The sequence below is a fragment of the Stegodyphus dumicola genome, chromosome 4, assembly GCF_044657685.1.
Source record: "Stegodyphus dumicola isolate Sdum_Otavi_A_Nest chromosome 4, ASM4465768v1".
Classification (NCBI taxonomy): domain Eukaryota; kingdom Metazoa; phylum Arthropoda; class Arachnida; order Araneae; family Eresidae; genus Stegodyphus; species Stegodyphus dumicola.
In genome coordinates this window covers 135,617,278-135,643,387 of record NC_140771.1, presented here as the reverse complement: position 1 = coordinate 135,643,387, position 26,110 = coordinate 135,617,278, and the positions used below count along the sequence as shown (strand labels likewise).

The 26,110-nt window shown below is 34.5% G+C and overlaps 1 protein-coding gene and 1 long non-coding RNA gene across 3 annotated transcripts in view; one reads left to right on the top strand and one right to left on the bottom strand.

Annotated features, from left to right (window-relative positions):
• Nucleotides 1-26,110, top strand: part of LOC146997702 (uncharacterized) — a 42,616-nt gene that overhangs the window by 13,540 nt on the left and 2,966 nt on the right. The window contains exon 2 of one of the 2 annotated variants that reach the window (XR_015040797.1): nt 6,897-6,974. This is a non-coding gene — a long non-coding RNA (uncharacterized LOC146997702). Of the gene's footprint in view, nt 1-6,896; nt 6,975-19,865; nt 20,285-26,110 lie in introns of those variants that run through there. The other variant, XR_015040796.1, reaches the window with a different exon arrangement.
• Nucleotides 128-25,802, bottom strand: LOC118204893 (uncharacterized). Its single transcript, XM_035377191.2, has 2 exons — nt 24,307-25,802; nt 128-670 (listed from the first exon to the last, which is right to left on the bottom strand). Exons 1-2 carry the CDS (start codon nt 24,745-24,747, stop codon nt 305-307), a joined length of 807 nt encoding a protein of 268 aa, XP_035233082.1. The 5' UTR covers nt 24,748-25,802; the 3' UTR covers nt 128-304.

The window sequence follows — 26,110 nt, the reverse complement described above, 5'->3', positions numbered from 1 at the left end:
GATATTCGTTTTGAAAACAGTATGTTCAGTATAGTCTTCACATATGAAAAATTTCTTAAAATACCATTTATGTGAATCAAAAGTATATCTAAATATTTATCTTCTAAAGTAATACTCAAAATTCAAATAATTTTTTCAACAAATGTTTATTTTTCTTTAAATATTAACAAAGAAAATAATTTATTGTTGCTATTATTATGAAAACATCTTACAACAATAAAACTTGAATGAGATATATCACAAAATTTTCACTATGAGGAAATTTAAGCATATGTCTTTAAGGATAAGAAGTTTCAGAACTGTTCTATTCACTCTTTGAGATTGATGTTACTAAAATATCATTTTCATGTATACAAGTGTTTTTATTCAACAATCCCATCTGTCCACGAAATAAAATTTCTGAAATTAATCTCTCTGAGAACATCTGCATAGAACTTTCCATGGTTCGTAGTTTAGAAGCAATGTATTGTCCAAAAATTTCCTGACTGTCTGGCTTAGGGGGTACTTCGGATTTAAAATGATGATGATTGCTTGGAACATTAAATGATTCATATTTTCTTTTACGGCTGTTTGAATCTTGAATCGGTGGAAAAGAAGACTGACTTTCTGCACTTACCATTTGTAAGTTATGCTCTGAGTTCTTTGTACTTTCTGGACTGGAAATCTGAAACTATTAAAAAAAAATTATTGATTTCTTCTTTTGATTGATTGCATTCATTTCCCTTTGTCATTAAGTATAGCTTTATATTACAATAGATATGTTTTACTGTAATTATGTGGTGAATAATTTCTTGAAATTAATATAATAACTATATAAAACATTATTCAGCAATATTTATTTTTAGATAACACTCCTGTTAAAGGTTTTAGTATAATGTTGATATTTAAGATTTTAAATAAACCGTATACGCTTCGGTAATGTCCGCACTTTTTTTTACTAAAATTACATCGCTAAAATGCAGGTACGGACAATTACACAGGTTGTTCAAATGTCGCGCATTTTTCTCGTGAGTAAGTTTGGATGTAAATTTCATTTCAAACAGTTAAGTTCTAAGTGGGAAAAAGGGGCATAAATAGTAAAAGTATCAAATTTAAAGTTGTTTAATAGCTAGCTAAAACTTACAAACTCACTTTCTCCCATCCACATATATAACATACATTACCCCGTTTACATTATCAACACTCGGCTCGTATTAGGTCACATTGAAGCACAATTTAGAGGCACAAATTAACTAACACGTGTAATATTTACTTTTACACAAATTAAATAAACGTTGATTCTTTTAATATCTGGCACACATTATTTTAAAAAAATCTGTTCTGACGCACTGTATGAAAATCCATTTTGTTTCAACATTCGCCGCAACCAGCCTTCACTCGCCTTGAATTGGGATGTTGGAATGTCTTCTTTTTGTGCCGCAGCAAGCCCTCTTATTTGGCACATTTCCCGTGTTACTGCGTACCCTTCAGAACGCATATCACCAACATACGCAACTACTTTTTTTTCTAAGTTCGGAAACTTGCATTTCGAACCACGAAAGGCACGTCTTGTTTCTTAGTTGCCGCCAGCTGATCACGCTGTTTGCTCCAATTGCGCACATCCACATTGAACAGTTATAGCCGGAATATCGGGCAAGGCGCACAGTGTCCGGCTCGATGATAAGCAAGGCCTAAAAGGCACATGACGTTAGAAAATGTCGGACGTAGTGAAGTGGAGGTCTAAGTTGGGTAAAAAGGGGGTGACCAGGAGTCACAGTCCAAAACGGTCAAAGACAGAGGAGGATACAAACAAGTCAGAGCAGCGAGGGAGAACTAAGGCATGTCTGCGCTTTGCTAAGAGAAAAAGACAAGATCATGATAAATTAAGCACACATAAATATATACAATACAGTCAAAAGTCGTTAATTCGGACACCCATAATCCGGAATGATCTATAATCCGGACCTCAAAACTACTTATTTTCTGCGCATGCGTCGCGTTGACGCATGCGTGTAAGACCTGTACGGCTGCGAATATGCGTGTGCGCATGCGCATAATACGTTTATGCATGCGCGTTTAATGTATAACGGATGGTATAAGCTAAGCTAAAATTATCTAATTCAGTTAATGTTGCAGATTGCGTTGTTCCTTAATCTTCGAATTGAATCCGGCTTATTAATTTTTGCAGAATGTTAGAGCAATTTTATAAAAGCAAGCCTGAACTTTCGATTATATCATAGACTTTCCGATATATATTTACTAATATGTAAAGGATCTGCAAAGCGAAAGGATGTTTCGAAGACCATTAAACAAAAAGTGGAATTGCTGCAAAAAATGGATAAAGGCATATCCTTCGTTTCTCTAACCATTCCGAAATCTGTTTATCAATTTCACGCTGCTCTGCGGCGGGAGGGGGGGGAACGCCGCGGCGCGCAATGAATTGGAAGTTGATCTGTCAGCACTATCCTTATCTTCAGGGCAGATGTTTTTATTTTATTTGGCTTATAATTCCTTACTAAATATAGTATTTCATCTCGATGTACTCCGTCTTTGATATGATTTAAATCAAATTCCTTGTCATTATAATTCGGTTCCGATAGTGAAGAAAGTGACACAGAGGTTATTGAAAACGAAAACATTTCGATTGACAAATTAGTCGGTATCCTCGACACAGCAATTATAGGACTTGAACAGCGGAACTTTGTAACTGAAGAAAAAATTATGTCTGTTAATAGAATTAAAGAGAAAGTATTATCACATAAAACGAAGCAACTTAAACAACTTACATTGAAAGAAATGTTTAATAAAGTAAACAAATAAATATTAAGCCATTTTTTTTTGTAAATTTTGATACCCTTTAGATCATAATTGTTCTTTATTTCATAAATTACGGTTTCATATTTTTAATTTTATAATTTCTGCATGCCATCTTACCAGACTTAAACTGATTATCTATAATCCGGAAAAATCGATAATCCGGAATCGCCGAAGTCCCGACGAGTCCGGATTAACGACTTTTGACTGTACATGACAAATTACACAATACCATACGAGGTAAAAGATAAGAGGGAAAAATTACAACAAAATACTACTGAAATACAAGATACATAAAGGATATAATAAGGTATAAATAATATATATATGAGTATGTACAAAAATTAGGTAGTGAAGTTTGAGTCCCAGGTGAGTTGGGCCGCGAGGGGTCTAATTTCTGAGTCCATTTCGAGAATTTCATAATTGCAGACATTAAGTTGACCAAGGTGTGAACAAGTCAGAGCATTCTTGAAGAAATTGTCGTTCATTCTGTGGAGAAACTTGTCCACAGTTTCGATCTGCTGGTCTCTATGGAGCATATCATTGGAGACAAAGTGATGTGCACTAGTAATCTGGCACAAGAACTTATTTTGAGTGATCTGTAACTTACGTAAGTCATTCGTGCGAGCCGCAGCCCAGGCAGGCGACGAGTAGGCAAAAAGGAGCCTGATAAATGGCAATATAAATATGCCGCTTCCTCCTGAGATCTAATTTAGAGTCTGCAGCAAGCAGAGGCGTGAGGCTCTGGATGACTCTGAATACTTTTCCCCTTACATAGCTGATATGTTCCTTCCACTTGAAGTGTGTGGTGTACTTGGCACCAAGATAGGTGGCCTTACTGGCAAGCGGCACAACGGTGTCGAAAAGCTTGAGCTGAGCTGTGACTGGTGTCTGTGCGCGCTTTTTCTTCATGATTAAGATTCGATTTTCCCGCATTTATCGCAATTCTCCATTTCGAAAATCACTGTTCGAGCTGAGGCATGAGTCTCTGAAGTTTTTTAGTGGCATGATTCAGGCAGAAGGACTTGGCTGCAATAGCAGTATCATCTGCGTAACATCCAACATAGTAAGTCAGGTCTATATTCATAGTAGGCAAATCAGATATAACATAAAGCAGATATAACACGGGCCCGATAATCGAACCCTGCGGGACGCCAGCGTTGATGTGCTTGCAATCATAAGTGTCCTTTCCAAGCTGCAAGAAAAACTTTCTTTCCTTGAGAAAAGAGTGAATGAGAAATATGAGTTCTCTGCTAAACTGGAACACAATTAGTTTGAAGATAAGCCCCTCATACCAGACGCGGTCGAATGCCTTCGCCACGTCCAGCATGAGTAAGGCGACTTTCTGTTTATTATGCAAGGCGCCCCCAATAAACTCATTGAGACGCACGAGCTGTTTCGTGGTAGATAGGGCCTTTCGGAAATCGAACTGTTCCAAGGGTAACTTCTCAAAGTACGGCTGCATTCTGCTTAGAATCAGTCTCCCTAGAATCTTGCCCATGCTGGGCAGCAAGCTAATTGGCCTATAGCCCTCCGTCTGGTCTTTTCCAGGGTTCGGTATGACAATCATTTTAGCTCTTTTCCAATGCCTGAGGTAGTAGCTGTTGAAAAGACATGCATTTAAAATATAGGTAAACCTAGTGATGATTCCAAGTGGAAGCCACTTGAGTGCAACTTCGTTAATATTTGTCGAATGCGGGCGCTTTTCTTTTCCTTAACTTCTTGATGATCTTGATGTTTTTTACTTGAATGTTTTTTTAAAGTAAGAAATTCTTAGTTTTTGGGGCGCGGACATTGTGCGGGTTACTTTTTTTTAAATAAATTTTATCTGTAAAGTTGGGGTACAGACATTACATGAACGCGGACATTACAGGAGCGTAATACAGTAATATACGTTTTTCATAATTTCATTTTACTAATAAAGGCTGTATTATACGTTCAAAACATTTCAGAAGAACAACTGTTTAGTCCAATTTTTCTGTTTTGTCACAAGATATAAAACAGCCAATCAGCACAAATCACTTTGGGGGTTACCATGTTAAGAGGAATAGGTTCTTTATTATTATGATGATGAGGGATTTGATGCTGATTGGTTGAAAATGAACATTTTACAATTTTTTGCGAAAGAAAGGAAAAAAATCATGTACAGAGGCTGTTTGCACATTTTTTTAAACGATTTTGGTAAGCGGTAATAAAAACTCGTTTGCTGCAAAAGAAGTAATTGCAATTGTACTATGTTTTTAAAAGTCAAAATTATCGCCTGTGGCTTGAAAGTTTTGTTTTTATTTAAAATGGCGAATTTAACAAAAAAACGTCAAATTGGAGCCTCAAGTGGGACAAAAATTCCAAACAAGTATCCAAGGAAAAAACGGACATCTTCGACTATTGCAAAGGTACGTTGTTTAATGTTAAAAGAAAATCCCCCTAGTCAAAGGACAGTTGCAAAATCATTAAAATGCCCGGTGTCCACTGTAAACAAAACGATAAACGTTGATTTAAATCTTAAGAAAGCGAAAAAACGCAATGTGCATCGTCTTCTTCCAAAGCATATCGCTCAATGCAGGACACGCTGCAGAATTCTATATAAGAAACACTTATCCAAAGAAAAATGGGAAACAGTTGTCACAATAGATGAAGCATGGGTGTATTTAAATGATTGTAACAAAAAAAGAGCCATTCATTATCATAAAAGGTGAGAAAAAAATTTAAGTACATGTATCAGGACTAGTGTTTCTTTTGACTTGTTTTGGAAACATGAATGGTCCTGAATAGTAACAGGGAGCTTACTCAAGCTATGTTCAAGAATGTGTGAAGTAGACAATACAAGCAGGAAGGTATACGAAACGCTTTATATTCTATATTTTACAGGAATTTCCGAAACTTCGGAATACAGAGACCAACCACTTGTGGTCTAAACGTAAGAATATAAAAACTACTAACTAAAACTAACTTTGAATTAGTATACAAGTGCCTAGCACTAAGATTGGCCTTTATTTAAAGAAAGGTACGTATGTAGTACGCCGAGCTGCTAAAACTACGATACGTCTGCAATTATCAAGAGGGCTAAACCTCTGGCCTTGAAGGCAACCAGCAACAGAGTGAAAACTCGTAAAACTACAGTGGCAAGCGGCTTGCTTCCAATAACTCCTTCCTCTCTCTCGCTTGGCAAAAAGCCACAACTTAAGTACTTGGCGTTAGCAAGACAATTTGCATAAATAAGTTAAAGGGTTTAATTCTGGCCGGAAGTAGAAAATAAGAAGTGATAGTACAGTTTTAAAATAAAATAAACGTTAGTAAAACTTAGGATCCTTACACATGGTTCAAAGAATCGAAAGGAAGTTTCTCTAAGGGATTCATGATTGTTGCTGGTTTTTCTTATAATGACAAGTTAAAAATAAAGAGAGTGCAAAAAATGTCAGGATTAACTCCAAATGCTATCAGGAACATATTTTATCGCCAATTTTTCTGAATGAAATACCATCGCTTTACTCACAGTGCCATCAATCTGTGAGACTCCATCAGGACAAAGCTAGCGGTCACATATCAAAATCCATTGTAAATTTCCTAAAAGAAATGGAACAAAAAACTGGTATCAAGGCCATACCCTTCACTGATATCCCTACTAAATCTCCCGATGTGTCACCTATGGATTTTTGTGCTTTCGGGCATTTAAAAACTGCATTATTCAATCGTTGTCCCAAAACCCTAACAGGACTCTGGAAAGTTGTTCGGGAGGAATGGGATAGAATATCTCTTCTGCCACTTCAAAAGGCATTATTATCCTGGAAATTGCGGTGTCGAAAGATAGTTCAGAATAAGGGATGTCAAACTGAACATTTAAAACACAAGAATTTTATGTAATTTAGTTTTGTGAATACAATATACATCGTCTAAAAAATGTGTGAACAGCCTCTGTATCTTTCTTTGTGATATATCAGATAGAAAAATTGTTGGAACAGTTGTTCGTCGAAAATAAATGGGTATGTAATAGCAGCCTTACAAATATTTTCATAATATTGTTCATAATTTTATTTTGCTAATTACTTATGATGTTTATAAATTAATTCAGATCTTGATCTGTATACCTTCCCCTCTTTTCTTAGCTAGATCCCGTCAAAGATGAAGAAACTCATATTTAACTTTAAAATATCTGCTGAAAGTATTACCAGCCATAATTTTATGTGAGTACAATAAGTTATAAACCATGATTTGCAAATATGAAACATTTAATCAGCTTCTGAAAAGCAAAATTGAATAATCATGTTAATTAGTTTATGCACTGTAATCTTCTCTGAAACCAAATACTGAATTAAAATTTTCATGCACTATATTAAAGTACAAAATGCTTCGAAAAAATACAACTATTGGTTATTTTAAGAACACCCAGAAAATTGTAAACGAAGTTAAAAGGCAATGCAAATGATTGAAATGTTAATAAATAAAATATTTATTTGCGAGGAGATAAGGATATATGATATTAAGAAAAATAACATAGAGCCCTGCAAAAATTCTCTATTTTTCAGAGTTAATAATGTTTGATATGATTGTACTTTTCCAAGGCATTCTGAGAAGTATGTTGAATTAGCATTTTCCAAGAAGTGTAACATCACATCATCGAAAAGGCAAGAAAATTGTCAGCGAATTGACGGATTGTCAGCGAAGTGACCATTGAGGCTGCAGCACCGGAATTAGTGCCTATGATTGGTATATTCAATGACATACATAGGCGCATTATATTTTTTCTGATGATTCTCGCTTTTGCTTACAACATCATGATCGCCTTATCCGTGTGCGGAGACACGGAAGAGAACGAACATTAGATGCTTGCACTCTTCACCCCCATACTGGCTCGACCTGGCTATTAGGTACACATCCCATTGTATATATTTTCCTAATTTTATTATGTATTTCTAAATAAAGGACCAGTGGGTCCCGATGGCGAGGTCAACAGATCTTCCAGACAGAGGGGAAGTGTCTTGTCCGGCACGCCCTCAGCCTTGATAGGCCGCGTGGTACTAGCGTACGACCGGCAGCTGTTTCGGCTTTTTCGGCAAGAGGTGTCAAAATTTCTCACTCCCCGCAATGTCCTTAAGTGGACGGGGCGGAGTACAAAATTATTATTATTACCTTTAGGCCATTATCTTTTATTTTGTCCACCCACTGTTATATTGAAGAATACGCATAATGTTTGACATTTGCTTTGGCCGGCGCATTCTTCAGATCTGTCATCAAATGAAAATTTTTTGTCAAAGGTATCAGAGAAAATAGCGCGACAATACCGGCCAGCTAGTATGATAGATGTACTGGCATTAATTTGAACCCACATTAACTGCAATACCCTTAATTACCATCCAAAATCTATTCGACTTCACATTCAACCATATAATAGTTACTACTGTTGCTAAAGGTGGAGGATACTCGGATTTCTACATATTCTGTATCTAAAAATTACCTGAAATTTTAATCTTCATTCTCCCATTTATATTTGTAAAATGTAAATGTAATGATTCTATTATCTCCTTTTTTCGTGATATGGCGATTTGAATTACAGGTTTTAAATAATGGTGCATTTGTTACTACACCTTCGAAATTATTTGCAAGACGAATTAAAAATAATAATAATAATAATAATAAAAACCTAATTGTCAAGTACTTATATGTGGTTGAATTTGAAATTAAGATACTGGCCCTATTTTGAATAGTGAAAGCTCACAGAATATATAGAGAGAGACAAGGAAAAGGAAATTTAGAACCAAATCCACAAAGTCATGAAAAAAAAATGAAATTCAAAACCAGTAAAATAAAAAATCCAAGATTTCTTATAAATATGTAAAAAATCAATATATATATACAAGGAAAAACAATGTAATAGGTTAAAAACAAAAATTTAACCTTTCCTACTCTAGAGCTATAAGACAGAAAAGACAGAATTAAACATAAAGAATCCAAAATTAAAATTAAATTGGAATCAAAACAAGGCAATTCCCTAATATTAATAATACAGCCTTGGATAAAAAGACTAACATGGTGGTAAACATAATCAAATTAATAGTATAAGAATTCATAATTCATCAATAGAATAAACACGAAAAATAAAAATGCAAATTGGTAATAGAAATAAAAACTAAGAATTAATTTTTGTCTGAAACCTTTGCTCAAAACTCTTCAGGTGAAAATGAATTAAAGTTTCATAAAAGTCGATTAATGTGTCTTGAATACATGTTTCGTTCTTCTGAATCATTTGAGATCAAAAACCGATAAAAGATTCAATTAAATTTTCAATAAAAACATTGAAATTCAATTTAAATTGAATCTCAAATCTATTCAGAATTTTCCTTACACGTGGAAACGTGTTACTTTACACGTGGAATTTTCCTTTTCCTTCCTTTTTTCGAATCACTAGGAAAAAGAATAAAATGAATAGAAAACTACAACTGTAGTTACGAAATAGTTACAACAGAAAATTGGCATTTTTACCTGAAAAGTGTGTTAGTTCATAATAACATCAAATTTAATGACACTATATACAAACAAATCAACGATATCTCAATGGGCTCCAACTCATCTTCGGCCATTTGTAATTTATATCTCTTTACTAGAGAACTTTAACTCCAAAAACAGCTTACTAAAGACCAACAAACTTGTTTTTACAATATTTACAGGTATGTCGATGACATCTTAGCTTTCAACAACTATGAAACAATCGAAGAAGCTAATATTTATCCAGCCTGCCTCTGACTAAAAAAAACTAGCCTTTAACAGAATGATATTAATTACCTAGATTTACAGATTCTGAACTGCGAAGTACTTCAAATTTCTGATAAAAGAAGAGAATTTAATTTCTGTGCAATATTCTGGTAAACTTACTTTAAAATTGCAATTGGGCCAATTTCTTTTCTAAGACCAGGTGCAAATAGAATAATCATCTCGGAAGAATATATTTCCAGGCGAAAATATCCTACTGTTTATAAACTTCTTACAGTGGTTGACTATATCTCAGATGGACTTCAAAATCGAAAATCAAATGGTGGACTTTTTCTCAATAATTCGAAGATGTTTGATTGTGTTTTGATAGAGGGGCTCACCTTCTAATTAATCAATCTAAGTTTCCCAGATTACATTTCCAACATTATTAATGCATATCTGTTTGACAGAAACTTTGTCGTTCCCATCAAAACCGCATACTTCACACGACGGCTAATCAGGCGTTCCCCCATCAGGATGTATTCTACGTCCGGTATTATTCATACTTTATGTGAACGACATTTCACACTCTCCCAATAATTCACTAGCAATGTATGTAGACCATACGCGATCCTTTCACAAAATGCAACTCTGTATTCTATAGCTTAGTCACTGCAAAATCCCATACATGCACTGAAGACCTGGTTTCAGTCGTGCAAAATGAAGCTCAACCTGAGCAAAATAGTTGCAGTAATGTTTACTCGTCGCAGAAATATTCTTGCACAAATTCCATAATATTATTCCTTAAGCCAAACAGGTAAAATATATTGGTGTTGCTTTAGACCAATGACTCACATAAAGACCCCACACTATACATGTAATTTCTAAGTTCGGAACTCCATTCTTTCCTTACATAACAAGCTACTAATCTAATGTAAGATAATATTGTGACCAATTATCACAAACGTCTTTCTTGTCTGGGGATTTACCTGCACTTCTGTGATATTCTTCAGAGAATTCTAGGACAAATAACAAGTTCACGTTGATTCATCATGAACAATGTGATCCATGAAGAAACGAGTATCAAACCCATTCATATTTTATAACCAAAAATACCGAAAAATTCTTCAGAAATATTTATAAAGTTGTAGGGCTTTGTTTTTCTAGTAGTTATTTTTATTTTAAGACAAGTCTTTCTTATACGCTCTCATTTTCCAAACAGAATGAGTTTTTAGCTTTACGCTTTACGTAAATAGGGTAGAAACTAGTATTTAAGTTGCGGTCTGAATTACTTCAGTTGGAGAGCATGCTCTGCCTTTCAGCCACATTTTTGCCTAGTTAAAGCTTGCTGTTTTAAGGCCGTACGTTTTATAAACTTGTTAGCTTACGACGTGATTTGTAAAGTTATTCTTAAAAAATAACGTAAATAATGTAGTGGCAGTAGTAGAAATGAAAGGTCGTATGATGATGATGTTTAAAAAAGAACGTCTTTAAAAAGTGAATAATAAATCATTTTCTTTTAAATATAGTAGTGTAAAGTTATTCTTAAACAGAAAAATAACGTTTATGATGTAGCAACCGCTACCTGCCGACTACGCGAGACTGATTCTGTGCAGATTTGGCTGATTAAATCTATTTAGCATTCGTTAGCTTTATATTTTCTATTTCGAGTTCAAAGTTATAATGTTGCGCTGCTAAGAACTGGAAAGTAGACAAAGTCTTGAGAAGGGTTTAAATCCCTTTTTATTCAACTTAGAAATTACAAATGCGTGCTCTTGACGCTCACAAACTACGCCGACTCGGCGGTAAAATAAAAATAAGAAACTAAGAAAAGAATAGTAACAAGTGACTAACTACGAGGCTCTCTAAACGTAACTAACCTCACCACGTTCTAAAATACCGCTGATAATCCAGCAAACTTCTGAATATTACGTTGAAAGATTAACAAACTGCCGAGGCAAGCACACAGGCCGAAACGCGTGGTTCTTCAATTTCTAACTAGCCACCTCCACGCTCGTGAAGCAAGAAAGCACACTTTCGAACTCGTTTCCCTTCTATTTAACTCAGATTACTTCCGCTGACAATTTGAATCCTTGCGCGTTCTACTAAAATTTACATACTCTGGCATTGGCAATTCCAGGGGAAAGTAAGGCTTGACAGGAAAGATAGTTTAAACTTAAAACAAATATTAGTTAAAATAAATATAAACCCTACAAAGTAGAGGCTTCTTGTACGTCCGAAAGGGGCCAACTGTGAATCTATTTTTGAGTTAGAATAAATGGGTAATTTTATCTGGAATTGTTACGTAAAATGAACTCAGCGAATAGTCGCCAAACTGTTCTTCAGTATTCTAGCATTCAAAGAACTTTATTTTAGGATATTAAAGTTAACAATAAGTCAATAGACTATCCTAATTCATCAACCTAATATGAATTAAATCAACCCGGCGCTATCCTTAGAGTTCTACATTAATTTTAGCTTTTAATTCATTTATAAGTTATTCTAGATATATTTTTTCATACCCCTCCCTCATTTTCGTCCTGTTCCTTCTAAACTGTATGGTTTCTGTGAGAGTTTCTCCTTCCTGAAAGCCTGCTAACTTTGGTACTCTTTTTTCCACCTATAGCTACTGCATTTTCCCCTTCCTGCCAGCAAGTAATTCTACTGTTTCCTCGCACTGATGAGTTGTCATCGAAAACATACGATATGTTCTCATCTGGATTACGAACTTTATTTATCAAATTACACAAGGTTAGGGCTATATAATAAAATATCTAGCATTTTGCCGAATGGTACAGTCTGTCATGCTGGAGATAAAAATGTTTTATTTCGATCAGTGTTGCTACTTCTTGCTTTCAGATTGCTGAGTTTTTTTAAAAATTGTTAAATTTGCACAAAATATGAAATAAATCAAAAATAAATTCCAAATTCGAGCTTCGAGGAGCCCATTGTTCGGGTGTTGTGCTACATATATTAAAAATATGGAGGCTGTAAGGTGCCATCATTCTTTCACAATGCGAAGAACATACATACATACATACATACAGATTCCTCATTATTTAATTTTTGTTTTTAAAATAATACATCGCGATAACATTTGGTGGCCATGATTTGAAAAGTGATCCGGGTACAAAATAAGTTTCGAGACTAAAAGTACACTGAAACTGAAAATTCTGATGGTTCAGTTCCTATATTAAACGAATCGAATAAATGATTTTTAAGCTATGATCGTATGCCTATCCTCACTGTGGCTGTATGTGACACACTAAACTATTACGTTTTATGCAAAAAACATGGAAATTTAACAGCAAAATAATTTCTATTATTTCGACCTCAGTTTCTTCGCAGCCGTCCCGATGATATACACTCTTTTGCAAAAACATCGAAGCACCTTGAAGGGGAGTAGTTGTTTTTGATGAAGTTAAATATGTATATGTTATATCATTATAGCATAATAGAAATTCATACGTAATATTTACTACTGAACATCATTACTGTGTAATTACTATTATCAATGTTCATACTAGATTATGAGGTAGGTAACTGTATGTATATGGGTAACATAACAGAACATTTCAACTGATATTGTATCAATCACATACCCTAGTATATGAGTAGTTATCATAGTGTAACATAAAAACAAAATAAGCAAACAATTCTAAATTTCAACATATTGCGTTGTGGAAAGCTAAACCCATTCTATGTCTAAGGTCCAGTGTAAGAAATTAAATACAATAATTAAAAGGCTAAGTAGGTAAAATCAATCTAACGTTTATTAATGAGCAAATTTGTATGAATAATTTACATTTTTAACAAGGGTGGCGGCAGGTCTGCCTTTACTCTGAAGAAACAAATTTAATATACCTGCTTACAAATTTAACAATTTCACCTTTCGAAGGCATCAAACATTCTGGAAATAACAATTTCGTCGGTAGAGGTTTCTGTAAAAGAAAAACAATCAGTATTAGTAATGTGTAACACTTTCGGAGGCCAGGCTCTCCGCCCCCCAGCCGCTTCCAACCGGCAGGACTCCGGTCATCACCAAAACGCTGGCCATTCTGCAACTCAGGTGCTACAACTCCGTCCTTCGGTGTAAGTTGTTTAATTTCTTAGTCTACTCAGGAACGTCGTCGGCTGGTCCCTGCTCTGCATCTTGGAAGTCATCGAAAACAACAAAAATATTTCCTTGGTCCCTTCCTTCAAAAACTAACATGTTATTCAAAATGGTTTCCTCGTCTTTCTCTCCAAAACACTGCGCAGCCACTTTAATAGCTGGCGCGTTTTTTGAAGATTTGGCGTAGATGTTGATCAGCAGGAAGCCAAAACCAGCAACCTGAACCGAGAAATCTTCACGGGAAGGGGTTTCCCGACTAATAGAAGAGCCATTTATCTCCATTCCTCCACTCAGCTTCCAAGGCCACACCAATGTGTCATCAGATACACAGACGAAAACAAGGGGAAGGGAAGAAACTAGCCTCGCTCGAGGTCCCAGTCGACAATGCAAAGCTTCTAACTCAACGAATATTTTCCCCTCCATAAAATATGCTGTCCCTGATCCTGTAGAACCTCTCCATGCTCGCCTGTCCAGCAAAACAGGGTCCTCTTTCCGGGAAACGCCATATGGTGTATCCACCCAACACTTCATCCCCCACATATGGTTTTTCGTTTGGGTGCAGTAAAACCTCTGATAAGAGTCTCCGAGAATGAATTCCAAGCCGAGGGCAAGGGGTGAAAATTTTCTGAACCAAGTTAATACAAAAATGACTTTAAAAAAAATTTTAAAAAAATGCAACTACTAATTACACAACATTATAATTCATAATAAAAATGTCAGCACTATAAAAATTGTTCCTTCAGCCGCAATTAAAGTATACACACATATTAACCAAATTGAATTACAATTACAATCAATTTTTCCTATCGCCAGTCAGAAAATATGTATTCGTTTAACTTTAAAAGAAAGAGGGATAAAAAATTAAGTTACTTAAGGTTAAGAAAAAAAAATTTAGCACACCAAAAGTGCAGAACAAGGCTTTAAAATAATTAAAGTTAAAAGTTAAACAACCTTAAATGTCAGAACAACAAGAAACAAAAACCAAAAATCTTAAGTCCCTAAACTCAAATTAAAATTAAACAACTTCAACTCAAAAACTTTTAAAGTAACCTAACCTAAATTTAAAGTTTACAGAAGTTACAATTTAAACTACAACCAACTTTAAACAACAAACAAACAAAAAAAAAAAAAAAAAAAAAAAAAATTAGAACTTGAATTACAGATCAAAACTGAAATAATAAGCAAAACAACTTAAGCTTGAAAATAAAAACGATTAATACATAACATATATAGCTCATACACAGATAATAAAATTATTAAAAAGTCAAGGTTATAGTACTTGTTCATGGCTCACAATCACTCATTGAGTGTTCAAATTAGTAATTGGTCGAACCGCCTCTTGCGGCCGCAATGCATGTTTGAATTTGTCGATGCAAGAAGTGGTAGAGATTCCTAATGTCATCCTGCGACACATTCTGCCAGGCAATCATCAGTTGTCGCTCTAGATCTGCGATATTTTGTGGACCCCGAATCTGGCGGCCTTCTATGTCCCTGACATGCTCGATTGGTGAAAGGTATGGTGACCTTGCTGGACAAGGAAGAGTATCAACTGTACGGAGACACTCCAGAGATATGCGAGCGTTATGTGGCCTGGCATTACCTTGTTGGAAAATGGCCCCAGGATGACGTGCCGTGAAGAGTAATGCAACCGGCCGCAGGATGGTATCAACATATCGTTGAGCTGTTAAAGATGTACGGACGATGACTAAAGATAACTTGCGGTCATAAGAAATAGCGCTCCACACCATCACACCAAAGGTTATGGCTGTATGCCTTTGTAAAACAAAGGCTGATTGGGACCGCTGGCCCCGTCCTCTCCAGACACGAACACGATGGTCATCTGCTTCAAGAGTGAAACGGGATTCATCGCTGAACACTATACGATGCCAATCTGATGGCGGCCATGATGATCGGCTTCGACACCAGATTCCGCTGATGTTGTGGAGTCAAAGGCAAACGTTACAGGCCTCTGTAAGCGTAACCCCGCCTCAGACATGCGCCGTGAGGTGGAGGACGGTACCACGTGATGTACAGACGTGGCTGTAGTGCGTTGATAAGCTGTAGTACTGTAGTGCTGAACAGTCGACAATGATACAGTTGGGGCGGTTCGGGGATGGCGAGCAATCATCTTATCTTGCCTCGCATTTGTGTTCCTTGGCCTTCCAGAGCCTTCATTTGGTCGGCAGTTTCCTTGTAGGAACCATTGCTGTTAATATCTTTGCACAACAGTGTCTGTACGCTGCAGGTGGCGGCCTATTGCTCGGTATGACCACCCAGCTTCACGCAACCCTACAATGCGACCCCGTTCGAAGTCGTTTAGTTGTCTGAAAGTCTTCGACATCGTTGTAATGGCATCTTTAGTTGCTTCTCTAAGAAATTACAATGGCAGCAACAGAAAAAGATAAATTTTCCACCTCAGTTACTGGTTTTATACGAATTGCGCACTAGAAATGCGCGCTATGATCGCAATTCCTTGAAACATTGATCAATTCCTTCAAACATTGATTTGCCTTGAAACATTGATCATTTGCATGTTCGATCAAGATGTTTTTGCATACCAAATTTCGTCACTATCGCAAAAGTCCTTCTTGGTGCTTCGATTTTCTTTTTGCAAAAAGAGTGTATATATTTGTATTTCCTCAGAAAGTAGATGTGATTTGATGCTAGAGGAAAAAAACTCTAGCTCCGATTTCTAAATTACTGCCTTATTCATCACTCGACTGAAAAATAAAGACTCTCTTTTTTCGGTTTAAATTTAGTTCTACTGATATTATTTTATAATTATAATTAGGAAAAAAATCATTTTCTATCCGAAATGAAAAATTTCTATAAAGAATTTTATACCCCTATGATATGAAAATGAATGCAGTTACAATATATTGTAATTGTATGATTTGGACACTCTTTCTTGACATTAAAAAAAGCGTATTCTTCTAAATGCATTTGGTTCTGCACGTATATCCTTGCGATAATAGTTATTAGTAAACAATGCTCGTTACTTTTTGTACAGCTGAATAGTCACTACCCTGCACTTTGCGATTAGTGCAAGAGAATAGCAAGTGTATTTTTTAGTAACATGGCTGCTTTATAGGAATTTTGAAGTTCTTCAAATGAAACGTTGTTATAAAAATCATTCTCTTCTACGGCTTGATATAAATAAATGTCATATATACATGTAATAGAAATAGCCTTAAAAGAATTTGACTATCTCTGATCTAATAGTATGTTTAATCATCTCAGTTCTCCATGGTGGCTCCCCCTTTGTTCTTATCTTTATATTTACTTGGCCATTTTTACTTGGCAGTCTACAAATCTGGTGTTACGTGTTACACTCATTAATCCGCTTCCCCCCTTTTTTTGGTCTTTTAGCTTTATTATTAAGCATCAATTTCTTTCTTCGCCCTTAAGCCACATACAACTCAAGAGCAAAATTACAAAAATTTTAACAGCAGCATAGCAGTATACATTTAGAATTCCCCCCGATGCAGCTTTAAGTGTTGGTATTCATTTTTTTTTTTTTTTTTTTTTTTTTTTTCCGGTCTTTTCATCCTCATATAATGTTCCGGTTCGTCATATAATGTTCAGTTTTCTTACTAAGATGGCTTTAGAAAACAATTTTTTTCCTTTTTATTATTAACATTTTATGTGTTTATTTATTAAGTATCACGTTCTTTGCACTTCATAAGACAAGCTTAATAGCAGCAGCTGAAACTCCCTTAAATGTATTATCATGCATTAAAGATACTGATTTAAATGACAAAGAATTCTTAATATCGGTTAGAGAAGCAAATTTTACGTTACGTGTTGCTATTCACGATAGCAGTTTTCAGTCAATCGATTGCCCAATCAGCCCAACCAGGGGGGAAAACAATTATTACTATTCAACTAAGAGGATACATTTTCAGCATGCTTGGCGCATTGGCAACAGTTGGGAGAATATTCTTTAAATAAAAAAGTAAAAAGAAATCTGAAGGCTTTCAGGTTTTATATTACACCCAAAGGAGCAATTTTTTAACATTTTGTGTGTTACTTTTAATTATTAAATTCTATGTTCTTCGCACTTAATTTCAGTTCAACAGCAATATCACAAAATATTTAAAAACAGCATATCTTTAGAATTTCCGATAGATAGTCTGGCGTGCTAGAGATAAAAATGTTTTTTTCATACTGTGTTGCCATTATTCGCTTTGAAATGGCTTTTCTTAATCAAAAATTCGTTATAGTTTTGAAAAATATGAAATAGGTAATAATGCTATCACTGATTTACACTCTGACCATAATCCTGCTCTATTTACCTTATATAGAGTTCAACATTACTTAACACCCCTACCTACGAAGAATAATTGGCATGATTTTAACTATATTTTGAATAATAATATCACAGCTACTACCTAAATGTCCAGCCAGTACGACATAGATAATGCAGATTCCTATTTTAATAGTAAAATTCAAAATGCCATCACAAGAGCCACATATAATAGAAAAGACCAGAACATTTCCAAATTCAATCTCAAGAAAATCAGGCACGAGAGTCATCTCAGAAAAAGTTGGCAAAGGACCTTTGAGACAAAATTAACTATAATCAGGCTCACAGAGGTCAAAAAAACTTTGTGATGATTATAAAAATGGAGTGAATTCATTAGTAATTTATCACATATTGATCACTCCATCTGGAAACTTGCTAAGTCTCTCAGAAATAGTAAACAAAATATAAGACTCATCATCAAAAATGGAATCACTATCTCCTATCCATATCAAATTGCCAATGCTTTTGTTGATGATTATGAAAGTCAATTTCAACTAAATGACTATCACAGTTCTGAAGATATTACCATTCAAAATTAAGTCACTACCTTCCTAGAATTCAATAGAAGTACAACCAATGAACCTACAACTCCCAAAGAAGTACAAGATCATATTTAAAAATTAAATCCAAAAAAAAGCAAGTGGCTGTGACAAAGTTCTAATACTTCTATTAAAAATCTTCCTGAAAAGGCTTCATTTTTCTAACCAATATCTTTAAAGCCTGCCTCAGAAGAAATTATATACCAAAGACCTAGAATCATGCAATTATTATTGTAATTAAAAAGCCTGGTAAAGTTGGAAAAATAACTACAAATTACAGACCTATATGCCTTTTGCCTGCGATCTCTAAGCTTTCTGAGAAAATAATACAAGAAAGACTCAGCAACTATGCACAACAGCATAACATTATCTCTCCAACCCAATATGGCTTTGGAAAAGGATAGTCCTCAATACATCAAGTTTCCCGCATCGTCGAAAAGATAGGCGAAGGCTTTTGATAAAAAAGAATCAGTCGCAGCTATTTTTCTCGATGTGAAGAAAGGTTTTGACAAAGTGTGGCATATTGGCCTGATTTATAAGCTTATCAACTATGCCTTTTCATCTCCACTTATTGTCTTAATTTATAACTACCTGCAAAACAAGACTTTTCAAGTTAAAGTAAATAATTCTTATTCCTGTAGTAGATCTATTTGTGATGGCGTCCCTCAGGGAGGAAATTTTGCACCTTATCTTTTTTTATCTATATTAATCTCTTTATTATCTATATTAATTCCTCACATTCCTGGAATTGAAATTGCTCAGTATGCAGATGCTATTGCTCTCTTTCCTACTTCAATGAACCCTCAACATGCGCAAAATAAATTGCAAGACGCCGTTAACTTCATCCATCCATGGTTTACCAAATGGAAAATTAAAATTATTTCCCAGAACAATATCCACATTATATTTAGAAGAACAATCAGGAAGCCAATTAATGACCATCTCTATCTTAACAATCAAATAGTTACAACAGAAAATTACGTGATATATTTAGGCGTCTCTCTTGACATTAAACTTGACTTCAAACTACATCTTACAGAAGGTTAAAGAAAAAAACAGTTTAAGCTCTTATGAGTGTCTATCCTATTTTAAATAAGCACTCTACTCTAAACCTCAGAGCTAAAAAAGTCATCTATTTACAGATGATCAGGCCAATAAAGCTCTATGGATCTCTAGTTTGGGCTGCTGCTGCTCAAAAGATGTTTTACAAAAACTCCAAACAAAGCCATCAGAATCGTGCTGGCTGCTTCGCGGTTCATAGAAGTCAAGTTTTACATCAAGATTTAAAGATTACTTTCATTGATCAGGAGATTCTTATTACTATACATAATTTTACAAGAATTGCTCAAGACATCTATCTGCGATTATTACTACACTGGTGAAATAAATTAATAGAATTTGCATATTTTATCGAATTGCATGAAAAGAACTGAACTGAAGGAAAAACCGCTACTTCTAGATAAGAATGCAAATCTTTTACGGCAAATACGTAAGCGAAGCCAGCAGAAAAACAGGCTTTATAAGCGTGTGGAGGGTAAGACGAATTGCGTTCGCTAGCACACCCCGGCGAATTTCTTGGTGTAATATTGGCAGCAATCGGTTAAATTCATATCGGAACAGTAAAAATGAGTAACCACCAACGTTTAGATGATGGAATGTGGTGGCGAATTGTGGGGAGGCTAGAGGCAGGCCAATCGCAAGTCCAGATATGCAGAGAGTTTAATTTAACGCCCAGCGTCGTGTGTAACCTATGGAGACAATTCCAGGATAATGGATGCATCGAGAGAAAGCCTAAGCAAGGTCGTTCAACATCCATGCCTTCTTCGAGATTCAAACCCGCACCCACCGGTAAGGAAGTCAGCGTCACTAACTACTAAACCAGTTATCGGGAACCTATGTATAACCTATCGGGAACCTATGTATACACTGGGCGGCAATTATGGATATAGGTTGGAGAAAAGTTAAAAGTTCGACTCTCTTACTGTTATTTATCAATAAAGCCTTCTTCTTTTATAATAACAGACGCTTATGCGGCTAGCCACCTAAAATAATTACCATAAATGAATAAAGAATAATAAAAATAAAGAAATATAAAAGAATGATAAGAAAGATAAAGAATATATAAAAGATTAAATTAGCAACTTAAATTTCCCATCTCTATCCTAAAAATAGTAACCCCTCTCAGCACTGCGTCATTTTGAGAAAAATCTATGTCATATGACTCTTACGTAATTCTGGTGATGTAAATTGAACTAAAACTCAAGCAGCCAATGATAATTCAAGGATCAAGGAAGTTCGTGTTACGGAGTTCTTAGGCATAAACGCCTTTACCTCCACATCATCTGAAGAATAAAATGTCATCATTCAAAAGAGGGAATTTTCTAATACGGTAAAAATTTTGTTAAGCCAAAAAAAGCTTTTAAGAATAAGTGCCTTCACACTGAAAACAAATATAAAAACTCAGAAGGTCTAATTTTGCGCCAAAATAAGAGCCAGAATAAATTAGATAGGGGCAGTCATCTTAGACAAAATTTTTGCTTAAGACTAGAAAATAAAAGCATGTGTTTCCTTGATACTTGATCTTCCTTTGCGAACGTCAACTTCGCGGAGGGGAAAGGACGGGGGGAGACGCTCTTACGCGTCTTGCAGCAATATTAACTATCCAATCAAAATGCTTTCAGAACCAAAACTAACTCAGTCTGACTTGAGATTTCATCCTGAACTATTACGCACTTGCTTTCCACACTTTGGCCTAGCTACGCCGCTGTCTGTCTGCTGCTGCTTTCTTGCTACAAAGTAATAAAAGAATGTAAGCCTTTTGAAAATAAAACTAAAGATTTAATCTGCTTTCCGTCCAATTTCCTGGTCATTGCTTCTGAGTTTGAATAAATTACATATATATATATAAAATTAAAAAGTAATTCTTCAAGCTATAGCCTACGAGTAAAGTGATACTTTGTTCCTATGCAAATAAGTATAAACACATAGTAAAGATCAAATTGTAATATAAAATGTAAAAACATAGAATGTATGAAAAAATAAGAAAGAAAAAACTAAAGATGAACGCTTAACTTGATTGAAATTTAAAAGTTAAAATGTATGTAAAATACGATAATAATATCGTATGTAAATGCGATAAATTTTCAATATGATATTTTGTTGTATTTTATCTAATATGTAATGAGATAGCTTACACTTTATTTTACATACATTTACATACATTTATATGAGATAGCTTACACTTTATTTACATATACAATCAAGTTAAGCATTCATCTTTAGTTTTTTCTTTCTTGTTTTTTCATACATTCTATGTTTTTACATTTTATATTACAATTTGATCTTTACAATATGTATATACTTATTTGCATAGAGACGAAGTATCACTTTACTCGTAGGCTATAGCTTGAAGAATTACTTTTTAATTTTATTTTCAAATTTTGCAGCTCAATGCACAAAATTCTTGACCTCCCAGGTCCTTTCAGTTTAGTTCATAAGCTTTTCTTACATTATATATATATATATATAATCATTTTAAAGAGTCCGGCTAACAAAATTTATTATTTTACACACAAAATTTAATATTTCTTATTAAAAATTTAATAATTCTGATTAGATATCTTATGATTTAAACGAATTTTTATTTAAATGAATCAGAAAAAGTAGAAAAAATATTCTTAAAAACTGTATTTATTGTTTTTAAATCGCTTAATTTGTTAATTAATAACAGACGAACTAAATTTGAAAGCTAAATATCTTACGCTTTACCGAATGGCAACACGTGGAAGATAAAGTATTTTATGTCAGGCAGTGGCTACACACTGCTTAAAAATGTGCAAGTTTGTTGATCAAAACGGAAAAATAAATATCTAGAGCTGGAGATAAAAATATTTTATTTTGAACAGTGTTGGTATTGCTCACTTTCAAATCGCTGAATTTCTTAATTAGAAATTCAGTAACTTAGTGTATACAAAATGTATGAAAAACAAACTTGAAATTCAAAATTCGAGCTTCGAGGTGCACACCTTCGGATGGAAGGTTCGTGTTCAAAATCTGGTGGCTCTAGGTACCGTCGTTTTTAGGCAATGCGAGGGTCAAACAAACATACAAACAGATTCTTCATTATTTAATAGCGGATATTAAAAATTAGTTTTTCTTTCAGGCAGGAATTAGGGTTAGGTTATTAAAAGCCTTAGCAATGAGATTTAGGAAATTATACTACATCAAAAGCTTTAGCTATGATATGCCAAAAAACTTAACCGTTCTTCTCAAACTCTTATATTTGTTATCTTCTACAAATACCCGTCTCAGAGGTTTATTTTTAATACTTTGCGGACGACTCACGCAAAATTCTGACATAGGTAATCAAGAGTTTAATGTCAAAACAGAAATTTTATTCGTTTCTCAGTAAATTTCCAGACAATTTTTAATAGCTCAAATCAGTTCTTCGTATCTTAGATAAGTGAACGTATTTTCAGTCATGTTTTAATAATTTCAAACTGAGTGGAAATAAGAATTACGATCTGTATGAGGTTGTACTCGCATATGCACTTCAGTTAGCTGAACTGAAAATGTGTTAAGCTATTTCTCTAAATATGTTCTTCGACGTATATATTTTAATTTTCTGAACACGGAAAAGTGAAAGCAGAGCACAGGCATTTAATCTATTACCAACCATACCGGAGAAGTTTTCGGACCCATAAATTTTACGTGCCTCTGCTCCATGAAGACATTACAGTTTCAAATACTTACACTTAATTTCAAATTAACGCCTAAACACTTAAATTAACTCAGCCATTTACTTTCAAATGCACATTTATTTTGTGAGATTAAAACTTAATGAGAAATATTATATCTGTTATATATCTATGGGAGAGGGGTAAGAAATAATTATTCTCTTCCTCTAAATTCTGTAAAACAGTTCACACCATCATGCGTATATATATTTTTACAGCTAGAAAAGTGATGATCTTCCATAAAATTTTCAGTACATTTTTATGGTTACGTATTACTGCAAATTTAAATAAATAAAAGGTTTTAGTTAATTTATTGCAAAATTATAGAATACATAAAGTATCATACAACATTAATTTAACATACAGATCTTTGTATTATAATTAAGTATTAATAAATTAATTATTTCGAAACAGTGTGATTTAAAAATATACTCCTTTGTTCAAAAAAGTTGTCAGAAAATGTTTGAAGGGCAATTTGAAATGTAAAAAAGAAAATTTACTTAAAAATTTTTGAAGAAACATGCATCGAAATACACACTCCTGGCATTTCTGGAAGTAGTAGTAAAAAGCCTCTTTAGGTACCTTTCCATAGACTGGTCGTCGTATTGTTTTTGGTACTCCAAAAACTGTTTGAAAACGTTAAATCCGTCAAACACCTTGACAAGAGAAAAAAGGGGTCAGGAGAAAATATCTGAAATACTGCTGGTATCTAATATGTGCTTGAGGATGACATAGATATGTTTCTGACCAAAGAATTCCTAGCCTTTTTTTGCACAGGCGCCTTTTAAGGCGATCGCGCCGAATAATCGAAATATGCTTTAACTCCGTTTGTCCAACAGCAAGAATTAGTCACTTCATTCATAACAGTACACTGACATTCATCAGTAATCAAATTCAGTTACTGCAGCTGATTTTTTGTGAACTTTTGGAATACACAGGAGTATTTGCCATCAACATTTAACAGTATTATGACAAATTATTTAACAACATTTCATACACCTTAATTCATGAACATCAGAGTAAGAATATTTTTCTTATATTTTCCGTAAATGGAAATAATAATAATAATAATGATGATGATTATTCAAGACGTTACTTTAAGATAGAACAAAATGAAGAATATAGTTTTCCTACCTCTTCTTCGTACGCTTCTTCTTCACTCTCTCCACCTTCGTACGGGACATTTTCGTCCCAATCCACCTGGAGAAGCTCTTGGACATCCGGCTCATTCTCCTGATCACCGATGAAATGGAAAAGTTCGTAGTACCACAAAGAGGGCACATAGACTGGTTCCCCCGTCTGACGGCTTCTTTCCCTGGACGCCTCTACTTTTCGTACTTCCTTTCTGTAATTGGTCCTCAATGCATTTATTTTCTTCTTTACCATTTCTACGTCTGCATTTGGATAAAGTTCTCTCAGTTTGGCCACCATTCTCCTATACGCGATGTTCTTGATGGTTTTATTGTTGTAGTGGCAAGAACGGACCTTCCACAATGAAGGTTCGCTTCTGTAGATTTCGATGAATTCTTGGATGATCTGTCTCTCCATGTTACTTATTGATCTCCAACCACACATAAGTCAAAACTAAACAGAGGTTAGTGTAGTGTTGATTTAGTATCAAAGGGATCCAATCTCAGCAACCACCTTTTGAACTAATGAATTGATATGAAGTGTTAAAGCGAAATTTTGCGCAGAACAGAGAAGACTACTAAACATAAATATTTGAAAAATATGTGCGTCTGTGCACATAAACGAGAATACCCAAACCCTAAAACTCTAAATCTAAGAGTCATAAAAGTAACTTGAAGTACAGGCAGAAATGTAGTTAAGCGAAATTGTTAAGTACTTGATTTAAAATTGACATAATTTAACAGTTGACGCCTACATAACTAACCCTAAATTTTACGTATCTAATACATAAAGCAATGAAAACATAACTTAAATTTTTAACATTAATTGTAAAAATTCGTTGAAGTTTGATAATTAATTGAGCTTGATTTTGAGAAGGTTTCTTAACTTATCAAATCCTACAGAGACACATCTAAAGTGCATTAGAAGGGGGAAAACATTTGAGGTCTCTTATTGCTAAAAACAGAAAGATTATGCCTTTCCTGTATATAAAAAGAAAGGCATGTACCTCATTTACAAAATTATATTCCAAAAATTATACTGATTAAAAATTAAGAGTTTGAATCAATTGCTCAGAGGGAGGAGGCAGGAAAATTTAAAAAGGAATAATAGTTCAGTCAAAAAAATATTAGTCCTACTTATAAAATTGATTAAAGGCTTGAAATAACTACCAAGTATGTTTGCAGTTAATTATAAATTGTTCTCTAAGCGCAGAAATCGACTCTTAAAATTCTTTCCTGGTCAAAGCTACAAGCCCGCTGCAAGTAAAAAAAAACACCCTCGTAGCACTAATTCGCCGGATGAAAGTCGCTCGATACAAAAAAATGAATAACTGCATATTTACGCATCCGATTTCAGCTTAAATTATCAGCTCTATGAACATCATCCCAGCTACGCATCTCGCTAGCTGCCTTAATCCACTGACTTGTCAATTCACTTGTCAAGCCTTCAATACTAAAAGAACATTACGACAGTTTATTGAAATCACCTACATCGGCTAAAGTGGTTTCTCCCTGTTCTTTCTGCGCAGGCGCGAAAGCAACCTCTACACTTTCTTTCCTCTCAAGCGCACTGACAAGTCTGACAAGTGCACTACCCGTAACGACGAAGGGTAAGACGAGAAAGGAGTAATATTCATCATTTGAGGACTTTTTTTTTGCTGTACTTGAAGAAGGATAACATTTAGAATGAATTTATTAATTTTTTATGTTATTCTAGGTCCAATAAATCGTGATACTGAAAGTATAATAATTTCAATGCAAAATGCATGAAACTTCTCTGGGTATTTATATAACTTCCAAATTTGATA

Bases quoted from the DNA above. Each gene is read 5' to 3' on its own strand.
- LOC118204893 (XM_035377191.2), bottom strand. From the start codon at position 24,747: ATGTGTGGTTGGAGATCAATAAGTAACATGGAGAGACAGATCATCCAA. The intron at 671-24,306 runs GTAGGAAAACTA...TTTTTTTAATAG, and splicing joins AAGAAGCGTACGAAGAAGAG to TTTCAGATTTCCAGTCCAGA.